Source organism: Xiphophorus hellerii, chromosome 22 (assembly GCF_003331165.1).
Source record: "Xiphophorus hellerii strain 12219 chromosome 22, Xiphophorus_hellerii-4.1, whole genome shotgun sequence".
Lineage (NCBI taxonomy): Eukaryota > Metazoa > Chordata > Actinopteri > Cyprinodontiformes > Poeciliidae > Xiphophorus > Xiphophorus hellerii.
Window position 1 is genome coordinate 13,422,124 of NC_045693.1, and position 20,456 is coordinate 13,442,579.

At 37.6% G+C, this 20,456-nt stretch overlaps 1 protein-coding gene across 7 annotated transcripts in view; it reads left to right on the forward strand.

The window, feature by feature from the left end:
• The window catches only part of dst (dystonin), a 112,379-nt gene extending 94,443 nt beyond the window's left edge, over positions 1 to 17,936 (forward strand). For 6 of the 7 annotated variants that reach the window (XM_032553317.1, XM_032553319.1, XM_032553322.1 and 3 more), the window contains 24 exons: positions 23 to 151; positions 670 to 840; positions 2,593 to 2,748; positions 2,992 to 3,198; positions 3,477 to 3,596; positions 4,540 to 4,709; positions 4,797 to 4,956; positions 6,322 to 6,516; positions 6,597 to 6,725; positions 7,598 to 7,741; positions 8,481 to 8,669; positions 8,787 to 8,916; positions 9,084 to 9,247; positions 9,329 to 9,491; positions 9,694 to 9,848; positions 9,931 to 10,005; positions 10,152 to 10,169; positions 10,994 to 11,110; positions 12,485 to 12,602; positions 13,594 to 13,707; positions 15,588 to 15,778; positions 15,981 to 16,088; positions 16,576 to 16,702; positions 16,873 to 17,936. In XM_032553317.1, the coding sequence (XP_032409208.1) occupies positions 23 to 151; positions 670 to 840; positions 2,593 to 2,748; positions 2,992 to 3,198; positions 3,477 to 3,596; positions 4,540 to 4,709; positions 4,797 to 4,956; positions 6,322 to 6,516; positions 6,597 to 6,725; positions 7,598 to 7,741; positions 8,481 to 8,669; positions 8,787 to 8,916; positions 9,084 to 9,247; positions 9,329 to 9,491; positions 9,694 to 9,848; positions 9,931 to 10,005; positions 10,152 to 10,169; positions 10,994 to 11,110; positions 12,485 to 12,602; positions 13,594 to 13,707; positions 15,588 to 15,778; positions 15,981 to 16,088; positions 16,576 to 16,702; positions 16,873 to 17,129 (3,507 nt within the window). In that variant the 3' untranslated portion in view covers positions 17,130 to 17,936. The remainder of the gene's footprint in view (positions 1 to 22; positions 152 to 669; positions 841 to 2,592; positions 2,749 to 2,991; positions 3,199 to 3,476; positions 3,597 to 4,539; positions 4,710 to 4,796; positions 4,957 to 6,321; positions 6,517 to 6,596; positions 6,726 to 7,597; positions 7,742 to 8,480; positions 8,670 to 8,786; positions 8,917 to 9,083; positions 9,248 to 9,328; positions 9,492 to 9,693; positions 9,849 to 9,930; positions 10,006 to 10,151; positions 10,170 to 10,993; positions 11,111 to 12,484; positions 12,603 to 13,593; positions 13,708 to 15,587; positions 15,779 to 15,980; positions 16,089 to 16,575; positions 16,703 to 16,872) is intronic. The other variant, XM_032553324.1, reaches the window with a different exon arrangement.
• The last annotated feature ends 2,520 nt before the right edge of the window (positions 17,937 to 20,456 follow it).

The window sequence follows — 20,456 nt, forward strand, 5'->3', positions numbered from 1 at the left end:
CCCAGGTTGTATTGTGTTGTAGGCCCAAGGTTTCCATGGCGAGATAGAAGATATGCAGCAATGGCTGAAAGACACAGAACGTCAGCTGTTGGCATCAAAGGCTGTAGGAGGTTTACCAGACACGGCTCGGGAGCAGCTTAACGCCCATCTGGTATGTGTTTAACAATATGAAAGGCTGCATGCAGATGGCAGGCTGGCGAGGAGGTGGCTGTGTCTGTGCTGTGTTTCATCTCAAGTGTGAAAATTAAGCGACACTGCAAAATACACAACTTGCAGAGAGCGACAAAAAGCCCCTCAAGTGTTTCTAATTGATTTGTCCATGCCTGACCTTAATGAATCTGGGAATGTTTTCCTCTTTTATTTTTGCTCTCGGTTATGGAGACACTTCAGCAGCAGTGGTTTCCCAAAAAAAACACAAGTGGTGGCATTTGATAGAACTATAAACAGCAAATCTCTGGAAACAATAACTTTATCAAATTGGTAACGTTATACTGTTTAAATATTTATTGGAAATATGTTTCTTGGGGTTTCAGGCAGCTTGGCTGTGCTCATTCTTTTCCCATTTTTGGATGGAACTTGGCCTAACTGCTGACAAACAAATGGTCTTAAACTTTTTGTTTTGCGCTGACAAAAACTCTCCTCACGCCAACGTGTTTATTTCTGTTTCAGGAGTTGTGTTCTACCTTTGAGGCCAAGGAGGAACTTTATAGGGAGCTGCTAAACAAAGGTGGCCAGCTGCTTGCCATGTCGCCTCAGGGCCCGGACAGCAACACGGAGCAGGACCTCGCCAGCCTGAAGGAGAAATGGGAAGCTGTGCAGGCGAAGGTCACTGAGAGGAAGGTGGGTTACCAGTGTACGCCTTTTATTGCTCTGAGCAGAAATGACTCATCTCCTCTGGTCCCACGGAGGTATCACTGACAAAACACTTGAACCCTAACTTTGCAGCTTTAAAGCCTTTAATCCCAGTGTCAATAATGAAGGGTGGAAGTGCTGGCAAACACACTCAGGATGTGATTTACACAGTTGATCAGGGCAGTGCAGTTGTTGTCAAAGTGGAGCAATTTTCTTTTTATATTTTCTCTTTGTGATGACCTGACAGAGATCAAAACAGGCAGTTATCACTTCTTTTTTTTTAAATTCAGGACCATGTTTTCTAATTATTATTATTATTATTTATTTTTTATTTTTTTGCTATAATAAAGTATAAAAAAAATTTTATGTGGCAAAAATGTGTGGTACCTTTAAAAAGTATTCATACCTCTAAAAATGTTCACATTATGACCACAAACTTTTTGTTTTTGATAGAATTTTTTTCAGCATAATGCTAATTGTAACATAGGTGGAAAAACAATATGTTTGTTCTCTTTATGTGAATGTTTTGTATGCAGCTCATTTTATTCAGGACTCGTCTAACCTTTGAATAAAGTACGCCTTTTTGTAATTTAATTTCAATATTAATGTAGCTGTTCTGTAAGAAAGCATCGTGGAAACCTAAGAAGCACACCAGACAGGCCGGGGATGAAGCTGGGAACATCTCGTTGAGGTCTAGACAAAGCAAACCAAGACTAAGCCTTTTCCCCTACTTGCTAATTGCAATTTGACGTGGTTGGCAGCATCATGCTGTGGGAATGCCTTTTTTCAGGTCAAGTTGATGAAAAAATGAATGGAACTAATTATAGCACAAAGCAGGAGCTGCAATAGACTTGAGAGATGGATAAACAGAGGCACTTTGTGCATTTCTCAATGTAGTCAGGCATAGATGTTTTTATCCAAACAGATCATCACTAATGTTTTACTACTTTTTATTGTCATTTTTATGTTTATTGCAACAGATATCACAAAATATTCTAAGGAATTTTTTATGGCCTACCCCCAATACCTTTTATTTGGTTGTAAAAACATTTTTAAAGCAATGTAACTCAATCATTCCAAGCAACAATGATGTACTGCTCTTTGATGGTCTGTTGCATATAATCCCAGTAGAATACAATGAAGTTTGTGGCTGTAATTTGATAAAATGTGAAAAGGTCTATGGGATATTTGTAAGGCTCTGCATATTTTCATTGTTTAACACTCTATTCTCCAAAAATGGAGTAGTTCTGTGTGAGTCTTTGCTGGTTTTTGTTCCTGTTGACTTTGGTGTCATTCCTAGGAATTTAGACCCTGCTAAATCTTAGAGCTTCACAGAGTTGCCAGTCAGTGTAAAACCTTTGTTGTTTTGAACACAGAATGCAAATAAATCATAAATTATATACTTTTTGTGAGTTTTATAGTGTGTTTAAAGGGCTAGTTTTATATTTAGCAAACCACTGATTTCTCTTACATAGAATTTATTAATCAGAAAAGTCATCAGCATTGTAATGTCGTTTGAGTCCAAGCCCTCTCTGCTGGGGCGAGCGGATATGATTCAGCCTGATGGATGTTTCTCTTCCTCAATCATAAGCTCATCATTGCCTTTCAGTTTTGCTATTTACCCGTCCAGATCTGTCAACAGGGAAATCTTCGGCACTGAATAGTGAACTGTGGGTTATGGTTAGGTCAGTGTATATGAATTTAGAGAAATTAACACTTTCTGGTGGTTTGTCTCCACAGGCAAAGCTTGAAGAAGCTTTAACACTGGCCACAGATTTCCACAACTCTCTTCAGGACTTCATTGTTTGGCTAACCCAGGCTGAACAGACGCTGAACATGGTTTCTCCTGCTTCCCTCATTCTGGAGACCATCATGTTTCAAATTGATGAGCACAAGGTAATGTGGGGAGAGACAGAGCCTCTGGTGGGAAAGCTAATCCTGATGAAAATAAATACATTTTAGATTGTGTATCATTAGTGAATGTATTCCTGGAATAAAACCAATTTTAAGAAGCCAAGCACATTTTTTATCTAGCTTTTTTTTTCTAAAAACAAAACAAAAAACCCTGCGCTTAAACTCTTTTTATTAATACACCAAACCTGAACGTCTTTTCTCTGCATGTTTTCTGTGTTTGTGCAGATTTTTGTGACTGAGGTGAACTCACACAGAGAGCACATCATCGAGCTGGACAAAGCGGGCACGCATTTGAAGTACTTCAGCCAGAAACAAGACGTGGTGCTGATCAAGAACCTTCTGATCAGCGTGCAAGGCCGCTGGGAGAAGCTGGTGCAGAGGTCTGTGGAGCGAGGTCGCCTGCTGGATGACGCCAGGAAGAGGGCGAAGCAGGTAATGCTTTATGCATGTTTATGTTGAGTCTGGCACTGGCTTGCTTCACTACTATCAGGCTTGTTTTATTATCATTGGAAAGCTCCTTGGAAAGTGTATTTCAGGCCTGTTTAAAATTCTGTCGGCATGCTGTAGCTTTATTTTTATTAGTGTGTAGAACTTCTTTCCTTAGAGCCAAAGCGCTGGATCATGTGAACATAAAGCAGGACTTTGTGATAAATCAAGTTCAATCGTGCATTTCACTTAACTTATTTACACTGTTTCTAATGTTTCTTTAGTTCCACGAAACCTTCAACAAACTCATGGAGTGGTTAGATGAATCCGAGAAATCCCTGGACTCTGAAGTGGAAATTGCCAATGATCCTGACAAAATCAAGATGCAGCTGACACAGCATAAGGTAACAAATCACTTTGTAGCCCCCTTAATGTTATCTCCTTATATGGTACATACACAGTCAAGCCTTCACTCATGAAACATTAACGTCTGCATGTCAGATGCTTAAATTGGTCAGCGAGAGATCAAAAGAGACCTTGACTGGCTGTGATTTAGTCATCATCACACTAAATCTTTGTCTTTTTGTCTATATTTAAAGCAGTTTATGTCTGTGAATGAATGAATGTCCTTTGATGCACTTTTAGTAAAAATTCAAATGAATGTAGGGAACATCATCTGTAATGCTTTGATGTGAATATGCCAGTAATTATTAGAATTTCTTGTTGGATGCAAAGCTACTTTCTCCGTCCAAAAATCCGCAGCTCATTATGAAGTTATTAAGTTAAGTACATGCTTTTTCTTGTATGAAATTTTGACACCAAGTTTAGCTGATTCTGAAATGTCTGAATTGATTGAACTGATATTGGCAGATCAAACACCAAAGAAAACCAGGAATTGGCACTGGTCAGAACAAGGTCGATTGGTTCATTTCTTAAACTGTCAGGCTCCATGTTTATAGTATCATGTCCAGTACACTAATTAGGTCTATTTACACAAAATACAGCGTCAGGAGAACATAATATTTCTAAAACTGTTTATTTTATTGTTTGTTCTTGCCATGTTTGCACTGTTATGTAGGGAGATTGAGCTAATCCTATCATAATCCGGGGTTGGGCCAAATCTATTTGGGATTGGATACTTTTAATCTCACTGGAGCAGTAGCTGAGATTTGACCCCCTTTTGTGTTTGCCACACATAGCTTTGCATCTTCATCACAACACACACACAGAGATTAGAGCCCTGTTAACATTCCAGCAGTAAATAGAAAATAATCTTTGTCTGGCTTTTCATCTAGATGTTCAGACTTTTAGCACACCTCTAAACTGATGGTGTTTTCTCAAATGCAGGAGTTCCAAAAAGCTCTGGGTAGCAAACACTCTGTGTACGACACCACTGCTCGAACCGGGCGGGCCCTGAAAGACAAAACTGCTCTTAAAGATGATAAGCAGAAATTGGACGACATGTTGAGCGAACTGAGGGATAAGTGGGACACTGTTTGTGGAAAGTCGGTGGAAAGGTCAGAAGAAGTTTTTTATTTTTTTTCCTCTCTTGTATACAAACTGTAGTCAGGGCACTTTGCTTATTTATTTGTGTTCACCTGCAGACAAAACAAGCTGGAGGAGGCCTTGCTGTTCTCGGGTCAGTTTACAGATGCCCTCCAGGCACTCATCGACTGGCTGTATAAAGTGGAACCTCAGCTGGCTGAGGACCAGCCAGTACATGGAGACATAGACCTGGTTCTCAATCTGATAGACAACCACAAGGTAGGAACCTCACTCTGTTGATCATGGATATGAGACACAGTTACAAAAGCTAACTTTGAAAACATGTAAGGGTTTTCACATCTGCACCACCGCCCTGCTCTTTCATCCTTTCAATGGCTTCCTAATCATTCTGGTGCATAAACCACACAAGGGTTGGGCTGTGAAGATAGCTGTGTTTAAACAACTTCACAGATGGCACCATCATACAGCAAATATAGCTTTGTGGTATTGTTTGTATGTTATGCTTGTTTCATGCAGTATGTTAAATATCACGTACAGTGGCTTGTAAATATATTCAGACCCTTTGAGTAAGTTCACATTTTGCCACAATGAAACCAAAACCTTCTGTATATTTTTATTGGAATTTTATGTGATTGATTAATTATGTGCAATTGTGAAGTCAAAAAAGAAAGAATGTGTTGGTTTAAAATACAAGAAAAAAAACCCTGAAAAGTGATCCTTTAGAGATCCTGTTTAAAGTTTGCCACAAGCCTGTGGGGACCATGTGGAAGAAGTTGATCTGATAACATGAAACTAAAATTAAACTATTTGCTGCAAAACATGAAAAACACTATGTGTGGAGGATTATTATCATAACCCTGATCACAGCATCTTTAAAATGCTGTGATCATGGTGGTGGTCACAGTATTTTAGCATCATACTGTGGGGTTGTTTTTCTTCAGCACGGACAGTGAAGCTGCTTAGACTTGATGAGAACATGAATGGAGCCTTTACCGGCCAATTCTGGAAGAAAACCTGTTGAGTTGAGATTGGGACGGAGGTTGAGCTTTCACTAGGACAAGATTAAGCATACGGCCAGAAATACAAATGAGTTGAGAGCAAAACGTATTTTGTCTTAAAAATCATCCAGTCAAACTCCATTTGAAAGTCTGAAACAATACTTGAAAATTCTCAGATGCTTTCCATCCAGTCTGACTTAGCATGAGATATTTTGCACAGAATTGACAAGAAGTTTGTAGATATGCAAAGATTATAGATGGATGTCCCAAAAAGATTTGTAGCTATAATTGCAGCGACAGGTCACTCTATAAAGTTTTGACTTGGGAGGGATGAATATAAAGATATGCCACGCATGAAGAGCATAAATCCTTCTGTGTTATTTTGTCACATATTCTAGCAAAAAGTGGAAATGTTAAAAGCAAACTAACACTTTAGCAGAACACCGTAACATTTCACTTTGTGTTTATCGGTTTTGTCCAGTTTACCAAAAAATTGGGGAAACCGGAAATATATATAGAAAAATATATTTCTATTTACATTTGTTTGAATTAGTGCAAAAAGTCTGAAGTGCTTTACACTATGACAAGTCATCTAATTGTTTCCTCTGTGAACATGTGACTGTAGGTTTTCCAAAAGGAGCTGGGAAAGCGGACAGTGAGCGTTCAGGCTCTCAAGCGTTCTGCAAGAGAGCTCGTCGAAAACAGCCATGATGACTCCTCCTGGGTCAAAGTTCAGATGCAGGAGCTTAGCACTCGCTGGGATACTGTGTGCAACCTGTCTGTATCAAAGCAGGCCCGGCTGGAGCAGGCCTTATGCCAGGTAAAGTACAGCCTCCGTTTCGTTACGTGGAAGATAAACTAGCTCTGTGAGCTTTATTGATGTTTGTCGTCTGGCTGCAGGCCGAGGAATTTCACTCTACTGTTCATATCCTGCTGGAGTGGCTGGCTGAGGCCGAGCAGAGTCTACGTTTTCATGGTAACCTCCCAGATGATGAGGAAGCTTTGCGAACGCTGATTGAACAACACAAGGCAAGCAGTGCTAATATTTATGTATTTTCTAACACTTTAGAAGGTTTTTTTTTAAACCAGCTTAAATACTGCAAACCAGAGATTTTATGCCCTTTCTTTCACTCCTGCAACTGCCATCTGCTAAGAGCTGTTGCTAAGTTTTGCACAATAGCCCTTCTTTATATAGTATAATCTAGCAAAACTTTAGTATTTAATCACACACAAATGTTTCTTTTTTACTCAACACTTTAATCAGTGTCTCTTACCCTTGAATGAATCAGCTGAAGGGATCCATCATTTCAGTGTATCACAGTCTGCACAATCGCTTATTGATAGAGGAAAAACCTCATGAGATCAGGGTCTAAACAATCTGGTTTTTCATCAGTTGAAATATTAGAACAAAAAATCTGTATCTCTAATCACTTTACTGCACCAACTGACTAGAGGACAATGGGTGTTTTTATGTCTACGTTATTTATTGCAATGTGGATTTATTTTATCCAGAGTAGAAGTAAACAAAATACCAGTTGCAAAACTGTTTTAATAAATAAGAGGTGAATTCTACCCCTGGCTTAGTTATTATTTATACTGTACAATTTGGTGATCACACCACCTTCCCAAATATTATGAAAGAAATCTAGCTTGCCAATATTCTTAATGATGTCTTTTGCCTGAATAAACAGTCAAGACTATGTAATTGCAACCTGTCAGCCTTGTCATCCTTAATGCCAAAAACTGAGTGCTCTACTTTTCCTATGATTTCATCTTATTAAAATAGCTCTGCATTGCTCGTACATGAAAACACGCACTAGCAATGATTTATTTTTATGTTTGCTGAAGATAAGCCAATACAAATATAAACAACTTTTCTTTTTCTATTTTCTGTTTTTAAGGAGTTAATTAAAAAGCTGGAAGAAAAGCGAGTTGCTCTGAACAAAGCGACCAGTATGGGGGAGGCTATTCTCAGCATATGCCATCCAGACTCCATCACAACCATTAAGCACTGGAACACCATCATTAAGGCCAGGTTTGAAGAGGTCAGTTTGCAGTGGTTATGAATGTCTGCCATACGTATTGGTTTGATAACACACTTGCCTGTCCAGTTTCTTAAGCTTCTGTCAAGAATAAGCAAATTTACATGTATTTATTTTTTAATTATTTTCTACATTTATTGAAGAACGAGTTCTTCTTGTCAGGAAGGGAGCTATTGTAGTATATGTTTTAAACAATGATTAGTGAGATTCTGTATGTCTTTAAAAAAATAAGATGTATGTACTGTTAAGTCATTGCCATCGAATCAAGGATTATATTCATTACTACTCACTTCTGAGAAATTAAAGACAAGCTTACATTTCAGAATTCAAGTTAAGTTCATTTGATTTTTTGTATATAATGCCAATTCAAATCCAACTTTGTCTCAAGCCACAAAAACAAATCCAATTTATATATAGAAAAATGTAGTTAATTATATCCTGTCAACCAGACAGATTCAAACACACATATCACTTGAAGTAACAAATTAATTTGGGATTACTTTGAATGTTTCCAGATTTGTACACTTATTTGAGCTACAGAAAAACATTCTGACATATTTTGACTCAAATTAGTTTTTTTATGATGTATCTAAATAAACAAATTTCAATATCTTGAAAATTTCCAGAAATTGTCTGAAGATCTAAAGTCCTTTTGAAGTATCTTTGTGGAAGTAACTGAATGTGTTTCAAAGGGCAGATCTCAGGTGTTTGTATGTGCTACATGCATTTCCCATGAGTGCAGGTGCAGGCCTGGGTCAGGCAGCACCAACAGCGACTGGCCATGGCGCTTACTGAGATGTTAGACACTCAGGAACTGTTGGAGAATTTGCTGACCTGGCTGCAGTGGGCTGAGACTAACCTGAACCACAGGGACAAAGAGACACTGCCTCAGGAAATTGAAGAAATCAAAAGCCTTATAGCAGAACACCAGGTAAAGTTTAACTACTAAAAACCCCCACCTCTTTTGTGTTATTTCTGATTTATTTGACGAAGGCATTTCTGATTTTGTAGTTGTTTTAAAAACAGTAGCTGCTCCCTTCCTTTGCAGAACTTCATGGAGGAAATGACCAGAAAGCAGCCAGATGTTGACAAAATCACTAAAACACATAAAAGGAAGCCAGCTCTGGAGCCCCAAATCCAATCACATATCCCTGTGCTAGACAAAGGACGAGCTGGAAGTATGTATCCCTTTCATATCCTGCCCAGAGCGTGACCTGAGGCAGCTAGCCAAGCATTGTGTCATTGTATAGTGATGTGACATCCTAATCTTCCTCCTTTTAGCTGCTTAAATGATGTCATGGTGAATCCCTTTCTTCTTATGTAGAGTTTTATCTTTTGCTTACAGGAAAACGCTCTCCCACACAAACTATGTACGCATCAACAACACAAGCTCCGATTGAAACCAAGAACCCTCGAGTTAACCTGCTGGTTACTAAGTGGCAGCATGTGTGGCTGCTGGCGTTGGACCGAAGAAGGAAACTCAATGATGCGTTGGACAGACAGGAGGAGGTAAATCAACACTTCTATTAATTCAGTGATTCTTTTTTAGAAATCTGTGCTTACTTTATTTTCCTTTCCTTTTTGGTTTAGTTAAAGGAATTTGCAAACTTTGACTTTGATGTGTGGAGGAAACGCTACATGCGCTGGATGAATCACAAAAAGTCTCGAGTCATGGACTTCTTCCGCCGCATTGACAAGGACCAGGATGGCAAAGTGACTCGACAGGAGTTCATCGAGGGAATACTCTCATCCAGTAAGTGTCCACTACAAATTTAGTAGAATTCAATGTGCTTTCATCCATCTGTCCATCTATTTATTTATTTATTTATTTATTTAATTCAAGATTCATCATTAGACATTTTTATTTATACTTTAAATGAGAAAATAATTTAATTATAAATGTGGAATTTTGGAAATATATGAAGTCCTGATACCATGCAATTGCTCCTCTAAAGAATTCCCGACCAGCCGCCTGGAGATGAGCGCTGTGGCAGACATATTCGACAGAGACGGTGACGGTTACATTGACTACTATGAGTTTGTGGCAGCTCTTCATCCGAACAAAGATGCCTACAAGCCGTTGACAGATGCGGACAAAATTGAAGATGAGGTAATGCAAACTGTCATGACTGGAGTTCAATATCTTTTAATTCAAAGGAACAGTTCAGTAATTAATACAGTGTATGTTACAGGTTACCCGTCAAGTTGCAAAATGCAAATGTCCAAAAAGATTCCAAGTAGAGCAGATTGGAGCAAATAAATACAGGGTAAGTTATTATTTACCTACATTCTATCTAAAGCTGATTTGTTTCGTTTTATGGGAAATTGTTTGAAGGTAAGTGTTGAAATATGCAAAAATAAATCACACTTTTGCTAACGTTTGAATATTTTCTTATTGTTTTTCCATCACCAGTTCTACCTTGGAAATCAGGTACATCTGAAAGTCCTCCTCTGTGTCCACATGTCTGTTTGGTTTCTCTCAGGCCTTTATGCTTTTCTGCATTTACTATGTTTGCTGTCCAGTTAACACTTCTTGCCCAGATTTCTGGCTGCAGTTATTGGACTGGAACTCAGAAGTAGAAAGTAAAATTTATAATAACATCTGACTATTTTTTTCTGAAGCCAATCAGATCTTTAAACTGCCATAAAAAGCCCAACATGAACAAGTTTTACATCTGTTCCTGTAGATGCTTATGTATCTGCTTTTGAGTTTCAGAAAAAGTTTTGGCTTGCCAGCACCATTTCAGCCCATGTATTCAGTGGCTCACGGGCATAAATTCATCAGCTGGGCATCTAATAATGCTTTCTGTTTGCTTGGCTTTGATGCTTCAGTATCATGGGAATGATTTACCTCCACAATGGCTGACACAGTTTGATCCATCAGCCGAATTCTTATTATCAGAGAATTTTAAAGTTGGGCAACTTTAATTATGTTTTTTTGCTCTTTTCTCTTGGGGAAATCAAATTCTGAGATGTTACAGTGCCTTGCGAAAGTATTCATCTAGTTAGGCTTTGTTTGGTTTATCATGTTTTATCACAAAAGGCCATAAAATGCAGAAAAAAATTTGGCTACAATGTGTCAAAATGTGAAACAATTCACTTGACATTAAATAATTTTGCAAGGCACTCTATGTGTTGGAGAAGTCCATTTGGGATGAGGGCTAGAGAGATGGGACAAGGGTGTCAGAGGTGGTTTGTGCAACAGTTTGTATTGATGTTTCACTCAACAATGAATTTAAATAACTCTTTTGACAGTTTGGTCTGGTTCACTGCTTACATGACTCCCTAATGGGCGATGAGACAATAGCAAACAGGGAAAATCAAAATCTTACCCACCACCTACACGTTGAGGTTTTGGAAAGCTGTATTCTGGTAAATGGTTACTCTTCAGATGTTTCTTTGTGCCTCTTTTTACTTCATCACCTGTAATGTTTCTGATCATTAGAATCACCAGTCACATTAAATCATTCCAATACTCATAAAAGATTATACGAAGATTTTTTTATTTCTTTTTTGGGAAGCAATGATAAGGAGTTTGGCGAGAATCATCAGTGTTTGATCATGTCTGCGTGTCACACGTGAATTAGACAGAAACGACTTGAACCATTCTCTCATTTTGTCCTCACTGTGTTAGCAAAGCTAGCTGCATCTGGTATGCATCAGTGCCATCAGTGCATTCTGAGCAGTTGTAGCTGTAGAAAGTGCAACAATGGTTGCAGGAGTTGGATGTATGCTCCCTTGATCATTACATCAGCCTGTTTATGGACAGAAAGCATGCGACTGTGATTGTGATCTGCACGTTTTTGTGCAACTTCAACTGACATGCCACCATTTTCATAGAGCTTGAAGCATTTAAGTCCACAAAGGGCTCAGTGTTTGTATGTTTGTATGATGTGATCAGGTGAAGGCAAATTATTGTACACTACTACCCCCTGGTGGTACAATGATGTGCCTTCAGCTGTAGTCTTTTACAGGCTCAACCTGCAGTTATGGGTTAAGCCACATGTGACTGAAATTGATGTGAGATTATTACAGTGAGAACCAACATGTGCAGAAATGACTCAAAAAATACATCATTCAGTTGTGCTTGTGAAGCTGTGGCAGTTTAAGTAATTGCTGTATTTACTGCTCAGCTCCACAAACTCTGAAGGAGCCTTAGATCAAATTCTCACAGGTCTGTATGTAAAGCCTGACTGATACTGCAGTCGAAACATGATCTGAACTCTCAGTTCATGAAAATTTGATTCAATGACTCAGACAAAAAATTGATAACTCATCCTGAAAATTTCACAAATGTCAGTTATTATGACATTGTTCAGTCAGGCTTATTATCAGACCATTGTGTGTATTATAGGAAGTCTTGTGCACAAAAGTAAAATAAAGAAATCATAATCAAAAACATTAAAAAAAACCAAACTCTTTTTGATTAATTTTTGAGTAATTTGTGTGTTTGACAATTGAAAGTAAACATTTGTGTTTCGTGTCTGCATATCTTTGTAATTATGTGAAAAGAAAACCAGACTGCACACAGGGCTGATTTTTCCTCACTTAAATAATTTAATTCCAATAAAATTTGTGCCAAATGAATCAATGTGATTCCTCCAAGCAGTCTGTTTTTTTTTTGTTTGTTTTTGTTTTTTTGTTTTTTTTAAGTTGCACAGCTTCTTGTTGTGTAGCAACAAGGAGCAAGCAGTTAGTTCAGTGTTTCTCACACGTCATCTCTGTGCTTTCCTTGCCCCGTCACAGTTTGGAGACTCTCAGCAGCTGCGTCTCGTGCGAATTTTGCGCAGCACCGTAATGGTGCGAGTGGGTGGAGGCTGGATGGCTCTGGATGAGTTCCTTGTGAAGAACGACCCCTGTCGAGGTGAGCTCAGAGAGGAAGCATAAAACAATATTATGGAAGTGAATTAAGAGTGAAATTCAATGATTCATTCAGAGTAATAGAAGAACAGTTATCAGACATTATTTTCAGATTTGAAATAATTTTTGAAAGATACAACAGATACTCTCAGGTTGATATGAAATATTTTATTTTCTCTAGTTTTAGTGCTTAGTTGTTTGGAAAGGAAATTCTTAATTCCAATATATTTTAGCTGCCGTTCCATGAGATTCAACATTCATTTTACTATCATTCAGGACTACCTCAAAGACACAATGCAGAATGAAGTTAAATTGTATTAGCTCCCATAAAAACACAAATACATCATTACAGCTTAAAAAAGATTGGAATATAATAAATAAATAGATATAAACCCAGTAGTAAATATTAAAGTGGTCATTAATTATACATTGTAGATAGTGAAGAAGTTCTAACTGTGTGGGATATCAACTATTTTTAAACCATGTTTTTCTGACTAAATGAATAGGTGTTATGGTTTTGCATTAGCAATTTGCACCATTAGCATTAATAGCTGTAGATAGTGGTTTCAATCTATACCCCACAGAATGTAAATCCTTAATCTAAAGGGTACTTCGGAGAATAACTAAAAGGTTGTTTCGAGAACAACTGTACGTTTTCTGATGATTCATTATGGTGCATTTACTGACTGAAATAAGTTTGGTGATCGTTAAATTAAGAAATTGGTCTATATAACCTGATCATTGGTAATTTACTTTCTTTTTTTTCTTTGCATAACCCTAAAAACTGAAAACTAAAAACTGATTAAAATTGACAATTATCAAAAAAAAACATTAATAAAATTCTTTATTGATTTTGAAATTTTCTGTACATTTTGTCACCATCGACACCTAAAGTTTTAGTACTCTTCATGTTTCTGCTTTTCTTTTTAATAACATCAATCTGTGTCTCTCCTGCTTAACCCCGCTGCTGCCAAACATGGTATCGTTTCTTCTAGTCCATCACCATGGGAGCAAAATGTTGCGCTCGGAATCAAACTCTTCAATTACTCAGTCTCCTATAGGTTGGCAAATCTCACACTTTCTCACCTTGCTCCATGAACCCACTGGCGGTATGTGTGTCTGCACATCTGAGTGTGTGGTGCTTGTGTTGGTTCTGGTGTGTACCACTTGTGTAGCCTAGCAACATGGGAGAACCCACTGTAAAATGAACGGCATTCTCAGAAAACGGCTACACCCCCGGTCAGCTGCCGCTGGGATTTTTCATGCATGCAGTTGTTTGTGTGACTCAAATCACCTGCTGTTACTTTGTCCATGAACTTGGAAGACTTGAGAAGTACAAAGTCTTTCCATGTGGTTTTTTGTTCTCTCAGCATGCAATGCCAATTATCTTTTTCAGCCAAGACGGGGATCATAAAACAATGTTTATCTAACAACTCTAAATATACAGAGAGTTGTCTGATATCATGATTATAACTTTTTATACTTTAAATTGAAGCAGAATTCATTGCATTTTAAAACAATGTGACATTTGCTTTAAATTGCATGAAGGTGCGTTTTTGTGGCCAAACTGATTTCTTTGTGCAGTTTATGTTTCATTAGTTTTGTAAATTATTTAACTTATAAATTTTAGTTGTAAAGGTTTTAAAACTTTGATTTTATTGTTGGAAACAGTAGCTGAGACTGGCTGAGAAATAATTTAAAAACAAACAGGTACATCTCAGTAAATGACAACATTATTGAAACGTTTAACTTATTTGGTAACTCGGTGCAAAAAATTAAAACCTATATATTATTTAGGTTCATTATATTATATGACCTTTTGGTTTGTCATGTTAATTTAGATCATTTTACAAAAATGTTATTTTATTATGACCATGCTATGGGCTATACAACCATGCATAAGACTGCTGACTTTGCATTTTGTTGGGCAGACTGTCACTATATTTAGATTCACAAGTAACCTGAAGCTGGAGTCAGACCTTCAAAAGCCATATTTATTCAGGATTGATCACATTTCATCACATTTCTTGTGTTAAGCCACTTCTTTGCAAGTGACAATATAAGAAGAACCTCTTTTAGGAAAATGAGAAAAAAAATTGGCTTGTTCTAAAATCCTCTTTTCAGATAAAGTTGCATGTTGCATTTCATTTCGAAAATCAGGGTCCCTGAGTTTGCAGGAAGAGTGGAAAGGCTTAGACTCCAATATTCTCACACTCTGTAATAAATTGGGGATCCTTGTCATCTGCTGTTGGTGGTTCACTGTGTTTTATCAAGTCCATACCCCAGCAAAACCACAGGCTAATTGCCTCCATGCAACACTGCATTGATGCAGTAATTCTTGCAAAACCAAGCATTGCATGTAGTAAAGAGCACGTGGACATGCTTTTCAGTGGGTTTTCATCACCTGTAAGCTTTAGTCATCAAAGGTCACTAAAAATAATGCTTATCTATATCACTCTGTCTGCAGTTTGCACAAATTTAGTTTTAATATTTTTGACTGAGTTACTAAAATATGTTTCCTTTTATCTGCTGTTGTATTGTATTGAGGTATACCTGTATTCCTCTACTGTTGCAGCAGTATTTTCCTTTCTTTTACTCATTCTGGTTGAGATGTGTTGCTGCATGAGCCTTGCTTTCATGACAAAAGACACCTCATTAACTTAACACTTTATTTCATAAGTCAAAGATCTCTAAAAATGTGTTTGATGTGTATGTGGATATTTGTTTTAGTTAAGCAGATTACCTCATTTATTTAGATTTCCCTTTGTAGGTAATCTTTCACAAAAATTATGTTGAGAAGGCTATACATTTTACGAAATTTGAATCTAATCTGAAACACAATTGTAAAAAATAAAGTGTTATCACTGTTATCATCATCATCATCATTTTCATTACCAGTGTCATCACCCTGAACACATTAAAAGCATAGGGTTGCAATCTCTATTGGCTGATTTATCCTTTATGTCAAATTCTGGATTGCATTTTTCAGCTAAAGGCCGGACCAACATGGAGCTCCGCGAGAAATTCATCCTCCCAGAGGGAGCAACACAAGTAATGGCGAGCTTCCGCTACAGAGGCCGGAGGTCTCGGCCATCGTCCAGAGGAGCCTCTCCCAACAGATCCACCTCAAGTCAGAGCTGCCCAGTTCCAACAAATCCAGCTGCTACCAGCACTCCTAAGGTGAGAGGGCAAACCTGCTTGGCAGACCTGTTCTCATTTTGCTCCCCAAAGCACTTCAGAGTTTCATTTTCATCTCTCTTAGCTACTTGACTTTGATTTTTCTGCCACATATATTACATAACTCCTCCATCTACTGTTTTTTGTGTTTTCTTTGATTTGTGAATCCATATGTTTTGTTTCTTAATTTGCCATCGTTCCCTAGACTCAACACATTACCCGCAATTATGATAAGCCCTGGCTTACAAACAGCAAACCCTCCACTCCTCTTAAATCATCAGACTCCTTTGAGAGCCAAGGTTCATCCTCAGAGGTATTGTGGAAACCAGCATGTGATGCAAAATGCTTCCAGCTTGTTACCCAACTGACATCCACTGTATTTCAAACAAATATGAAATACACTAAATTAATATTAAGGTGTTGCATGTGTGTTGTTTTTCTAACAAAGAGACTTTGAATAAAAGACAAAAAAAAAAAGATTTCAGTTGGGTCGGGATATTTTGAAGTTTTCAAAATGCTCAAAATCTAATGTGTTCCTGATACCTGGCTGCTTTACTTTGATACACTTTGTGAAATTTTAACAGTTTCTAACAGTTTGTTGAGTGATTAACCCTTTCATACTAACACCTACTCTCAGGGGCTTTGCTGATGTTACAAGAGGGTCTCAAAAGGGATTTAATCAAGATTAACTCTAACTCAGTGACATCTGTTGTGTTTTTTTGGAAAGTTTGTTGTGTATTTCAACTGGAAATAACTGAGTCCCAATAAAACTTACTTCTGTTTCTGTGTTTGTATTGCAGGGCACAGCAGTTCAAGGCAGCAAACTGCGTCTTCCAGGCTATTTATCTGGCAAAGGATTTCAATCAGGTGAAGAGGGAACCTTGATCAATAATGCTGTACTGAAAGCACGAGCACAGACAATTGGAGGTAAGTTAATTGCTGGATATGTCTCATATTCTGCTGGAAGGACAAACAATTTATTAGGAACTAAAATTTGGAGCAGGTTTGCTGAGGCTTGCAGAAAAATTAATTGTTTAATTTTATTCATTTATTTATTTTTAATAATGCTTACTTACATAACGGTTTCATGCTTCTAGAACCAAGAAAAAATTCTAGCCGACCAGGAAGTAAAGCCGGCAGCAGAGGCAGCAGTCGCAGAGGGAGCGACGCCTCTGACTTTGACATCTCAGACATCCAGTCTGTGTGTTCAGACATGTCAGAGACAGTCGGCGATTCCACGCGAGCAACTCCACGCTCTGCGTCCCGCCAACATGGAGGAAAACCATCCAAGATCCCTACTCCTCAAAGGAGAACCGCTACCATAAGCAAACTGGCCAAGGGATCCAAGCGATAGTCAGTGGCCTTTAAAACAGTGACCCTGGAGCTAGTTGCACCCTAAAACATATACTGGACACTGTTGATGTCTGTTGATGACTGCAAATTTGTTGAGTGTTATTTAATTTGTTGGGAAGATGTAAAATATTCTGTTAAGAGGCAATATGGTTTAATATTGTGTGCGAATGGATTGTTGATGGCCCCTGTGTGTGTTGGTTTTTTAATGTATTTTATTTTTTCTGAAAAATGTCAAATTGTTTTTTATTGTATTTAATTTTATTTATGCAAATCCTGTAGAGGTTTGACAAACACTAAAAGAATCTGGGAATAACCATGCTAAATGGTAAAATTAACTTTTATTCACTCTAATGAAGGGCAGAAAGCAGGAGAACATTTTAAAAGTAACTGAATGTACTGTAACTTATGCCTGCTGATGTTTTGGAGTAGTTGGTGCAATATCGTACCGCTTGAGGCACTGCAAATATCTATTTAAGTGCTTTATCATACTGCCACCTTGCATTTAAAAGGGCAATGCAATATAATACACTAAACTCTAGTAAGCACTCCAGAAACCTTTGAAAACTCCTACATGGGAGAAGTAGCAGAAGCCTTGTAATCCTCACGCTTTTTGTTTGTTTGCCACAACAGCTCCTACTTTGTTTCCTCCACTTCGCAGCGATGTGTGGCCTTGATGAAGTGCCACTCCATGTAGCCATTCTATGTGCATTCATGTCTATGTATGGTTCATTTCGATAGAGCTGAAATTGTTATTGTAATGTTACTTTGTAATAAATCTGCTTGCAAAAAGCCACCAGAAAGAGAATCATCTCTGCTTCTCTCGCTTTTTGAATTATAGTGGCAAGCAAAAGTATTCCCACCAATTTAACTTGTTCACATTTTGTTGAGTTTCAATGATAACCCTCTATGCATTTTATTGAAATCTTTTCTGATACACCAACAAAGTTGTAAAGAAGAATGATAACAGTTTTAAAAAAATATATACTGTATATATACAAATAGCAGTCCAACGTGTGTTGTGTTCATCCAGTCCCCCACAAACTTTCTAGGACACGTCTTTAATCACAGCTGTATGTTGTTTGAGGCATGTCTTCATTAGCCTCACTCAACTGTATGCTGAAATTGGTGTGTTTTTCTTAGCAAAATGGTCTTGCTACAAATTGTAAACTGGAAATAGGTGTGGGCTATCCCTCCCCAACCCTACTTTCACATAAAGTCCTAGCTCTATGTTTAATGTCACTGTTCTTCTGGAAGATGAGCTCTGCATCAATGTTATGTCTTTAAGTGTTAGCATTCGACCACACGTAGCGTTTTGTTTGAAGAACAACCTGATGTTATGGTATAGTTTTTCCATTTCTGGAAAATATGATTGAACAATGCAAAACTTGGAACATTGTTTTATCAAATTAACTTCTAAATTGTTTTCTCCCGGAAACTGCCTGATGTGTGCCTCATTTTTGGTTATACTTATGTTAAAAACAGATTCACAATGATTTACTTCTTTATTTTGGTGTATCACATAAAATCTCAATAAAGCATATTGTGGTTTGAGGGTGTCATGTGGCAAGATGTAGAAAGGTTCAGCTGGCCATGAGAACTATACAGGGCAACGAGTCTGTGCTGTTTAGCTGTTATCTTTTGTAAATAGTGTTTCACTGATCTTCTGTGTGGTGATTCAGTCGGGTTGGAATGTTTGTAGAACACCTCGTGTTTAACTGTGAAATACTATGCCTTCCTCTCAGCTGAAAAGTGTAGATGATGAAACACTTTTTAAAAAATGTTTTATAATCTACTTTAAAATAGGATATATTTAAGATTTTGTTGGAATCAAATTTTTAAGATCTACAAAAGCAGACTTCGTACCAATGCACAAAACCACTTGCGAACATTTTCTTGAAGGCCTAATTGTCTTGCATTTTCAACACTTTAGGTATTGTACCTTTTAAATGTTCCAACTTGCTGTATCTGCCTTTTGCTCCATAAGTTAAATCAGTGTGGCAGACTGAGGTCTGTTAATATGACTAGTGTCTTGCTGGCCTATGAGGAGAGACAGATTCCCTTAGGGACCACAGGTGGAGTGGAGCTCAGGGGACAGGCTCCTCTGGGCTCCTGAACCTCTCTGTGTGAATGGCCCTCCTGTTCAGCACAAACCCAGGCCCTCAGGCTGCACTTTAAACTAGGATATATCATCACTGCAGGACCTGCATAAGTTCTGTCAGCAGGAGCCCTGAAAGCTTCAAGAACATGTGAGTAATTAACAGTTTTTTTCCTCTCTATTTAGAAATACATTGTGAATGGTTGAGACAAATTATGTTAAGAGGGACTCTTTGTAATTGTGGTTGGTCATATATAAAGATGAAATTTAATTTGTTTGATTTACAAACCCATTAAATGTATTTTCTGTCCTATTTGTCAGGTATAAAACTGAATGCAATTTAACCTTAAGCCATTGATGTTTGAATTACTCACCTGAAATTCAGAAGAAAATGCCTCGACTGGTTAGAATCCTTAATTTGCTAACAAGTTCACATAAAATATTGTTTTAAGTTAGTTTTATTTTTCTCTATTTTCTACTTTAGTCTTTCCTTGTTGCTTATGAGATATATTTATGCATTGGATTTTGAATATAAGGTTCCTATTTAATCATGCAATGCATCAATTAGACTGTTGTGATATTATTTTGTTTAAATAACTTAAACTGAACTTTTGTATCACAGGTACTCTTAAACTCCAGTCTTTAAACATCAAAAATGCCGGTCTTCAGGGATATGCTGATGTTTGTGGCAATCGCTTCCATCTCATCATCAGTCCATTGTCAAAAATTGCCAAGTAAGTTTAAATCTTGCGATATCTGCATTAATGCAGCATGTCATAAAACTGACATCACTCTGCACGCAGAAACAGTATGTTGGTGGAGCAGGATTATGCCATTCTATAATCTCACATTTTAAAGAGATAGCAGAATCAAAACAGGCAATCTGGTAAAATTAGAGAAAAAAACATTTGTGAAGATTTTTTTTAATTTAATTCTTTTCACCATGGTTGCTGTATTTCCACAGTATGACCAGCAGGTGTCAGTGTGTGTCAGTTCATCATTTCTCAGTCAGTATTTCCAGTAGAGTCAGTGTAGCTGCTTTGAGGTCATCCTGAGGTTAATGTGTGTTCATAAAGCTCCAATGTGCTGCCACTGGGGCTCGATGCCACTGTAAATTAACCAGCTGGCACAATCCTTCTTTGACTGAATTAACTGCCAACAAAAATGTACAGTATGGTTAGGAGGAAAAAAAAAAAAAGACATTTCCTCTGCTTACGTCTAAATATCTGAAAT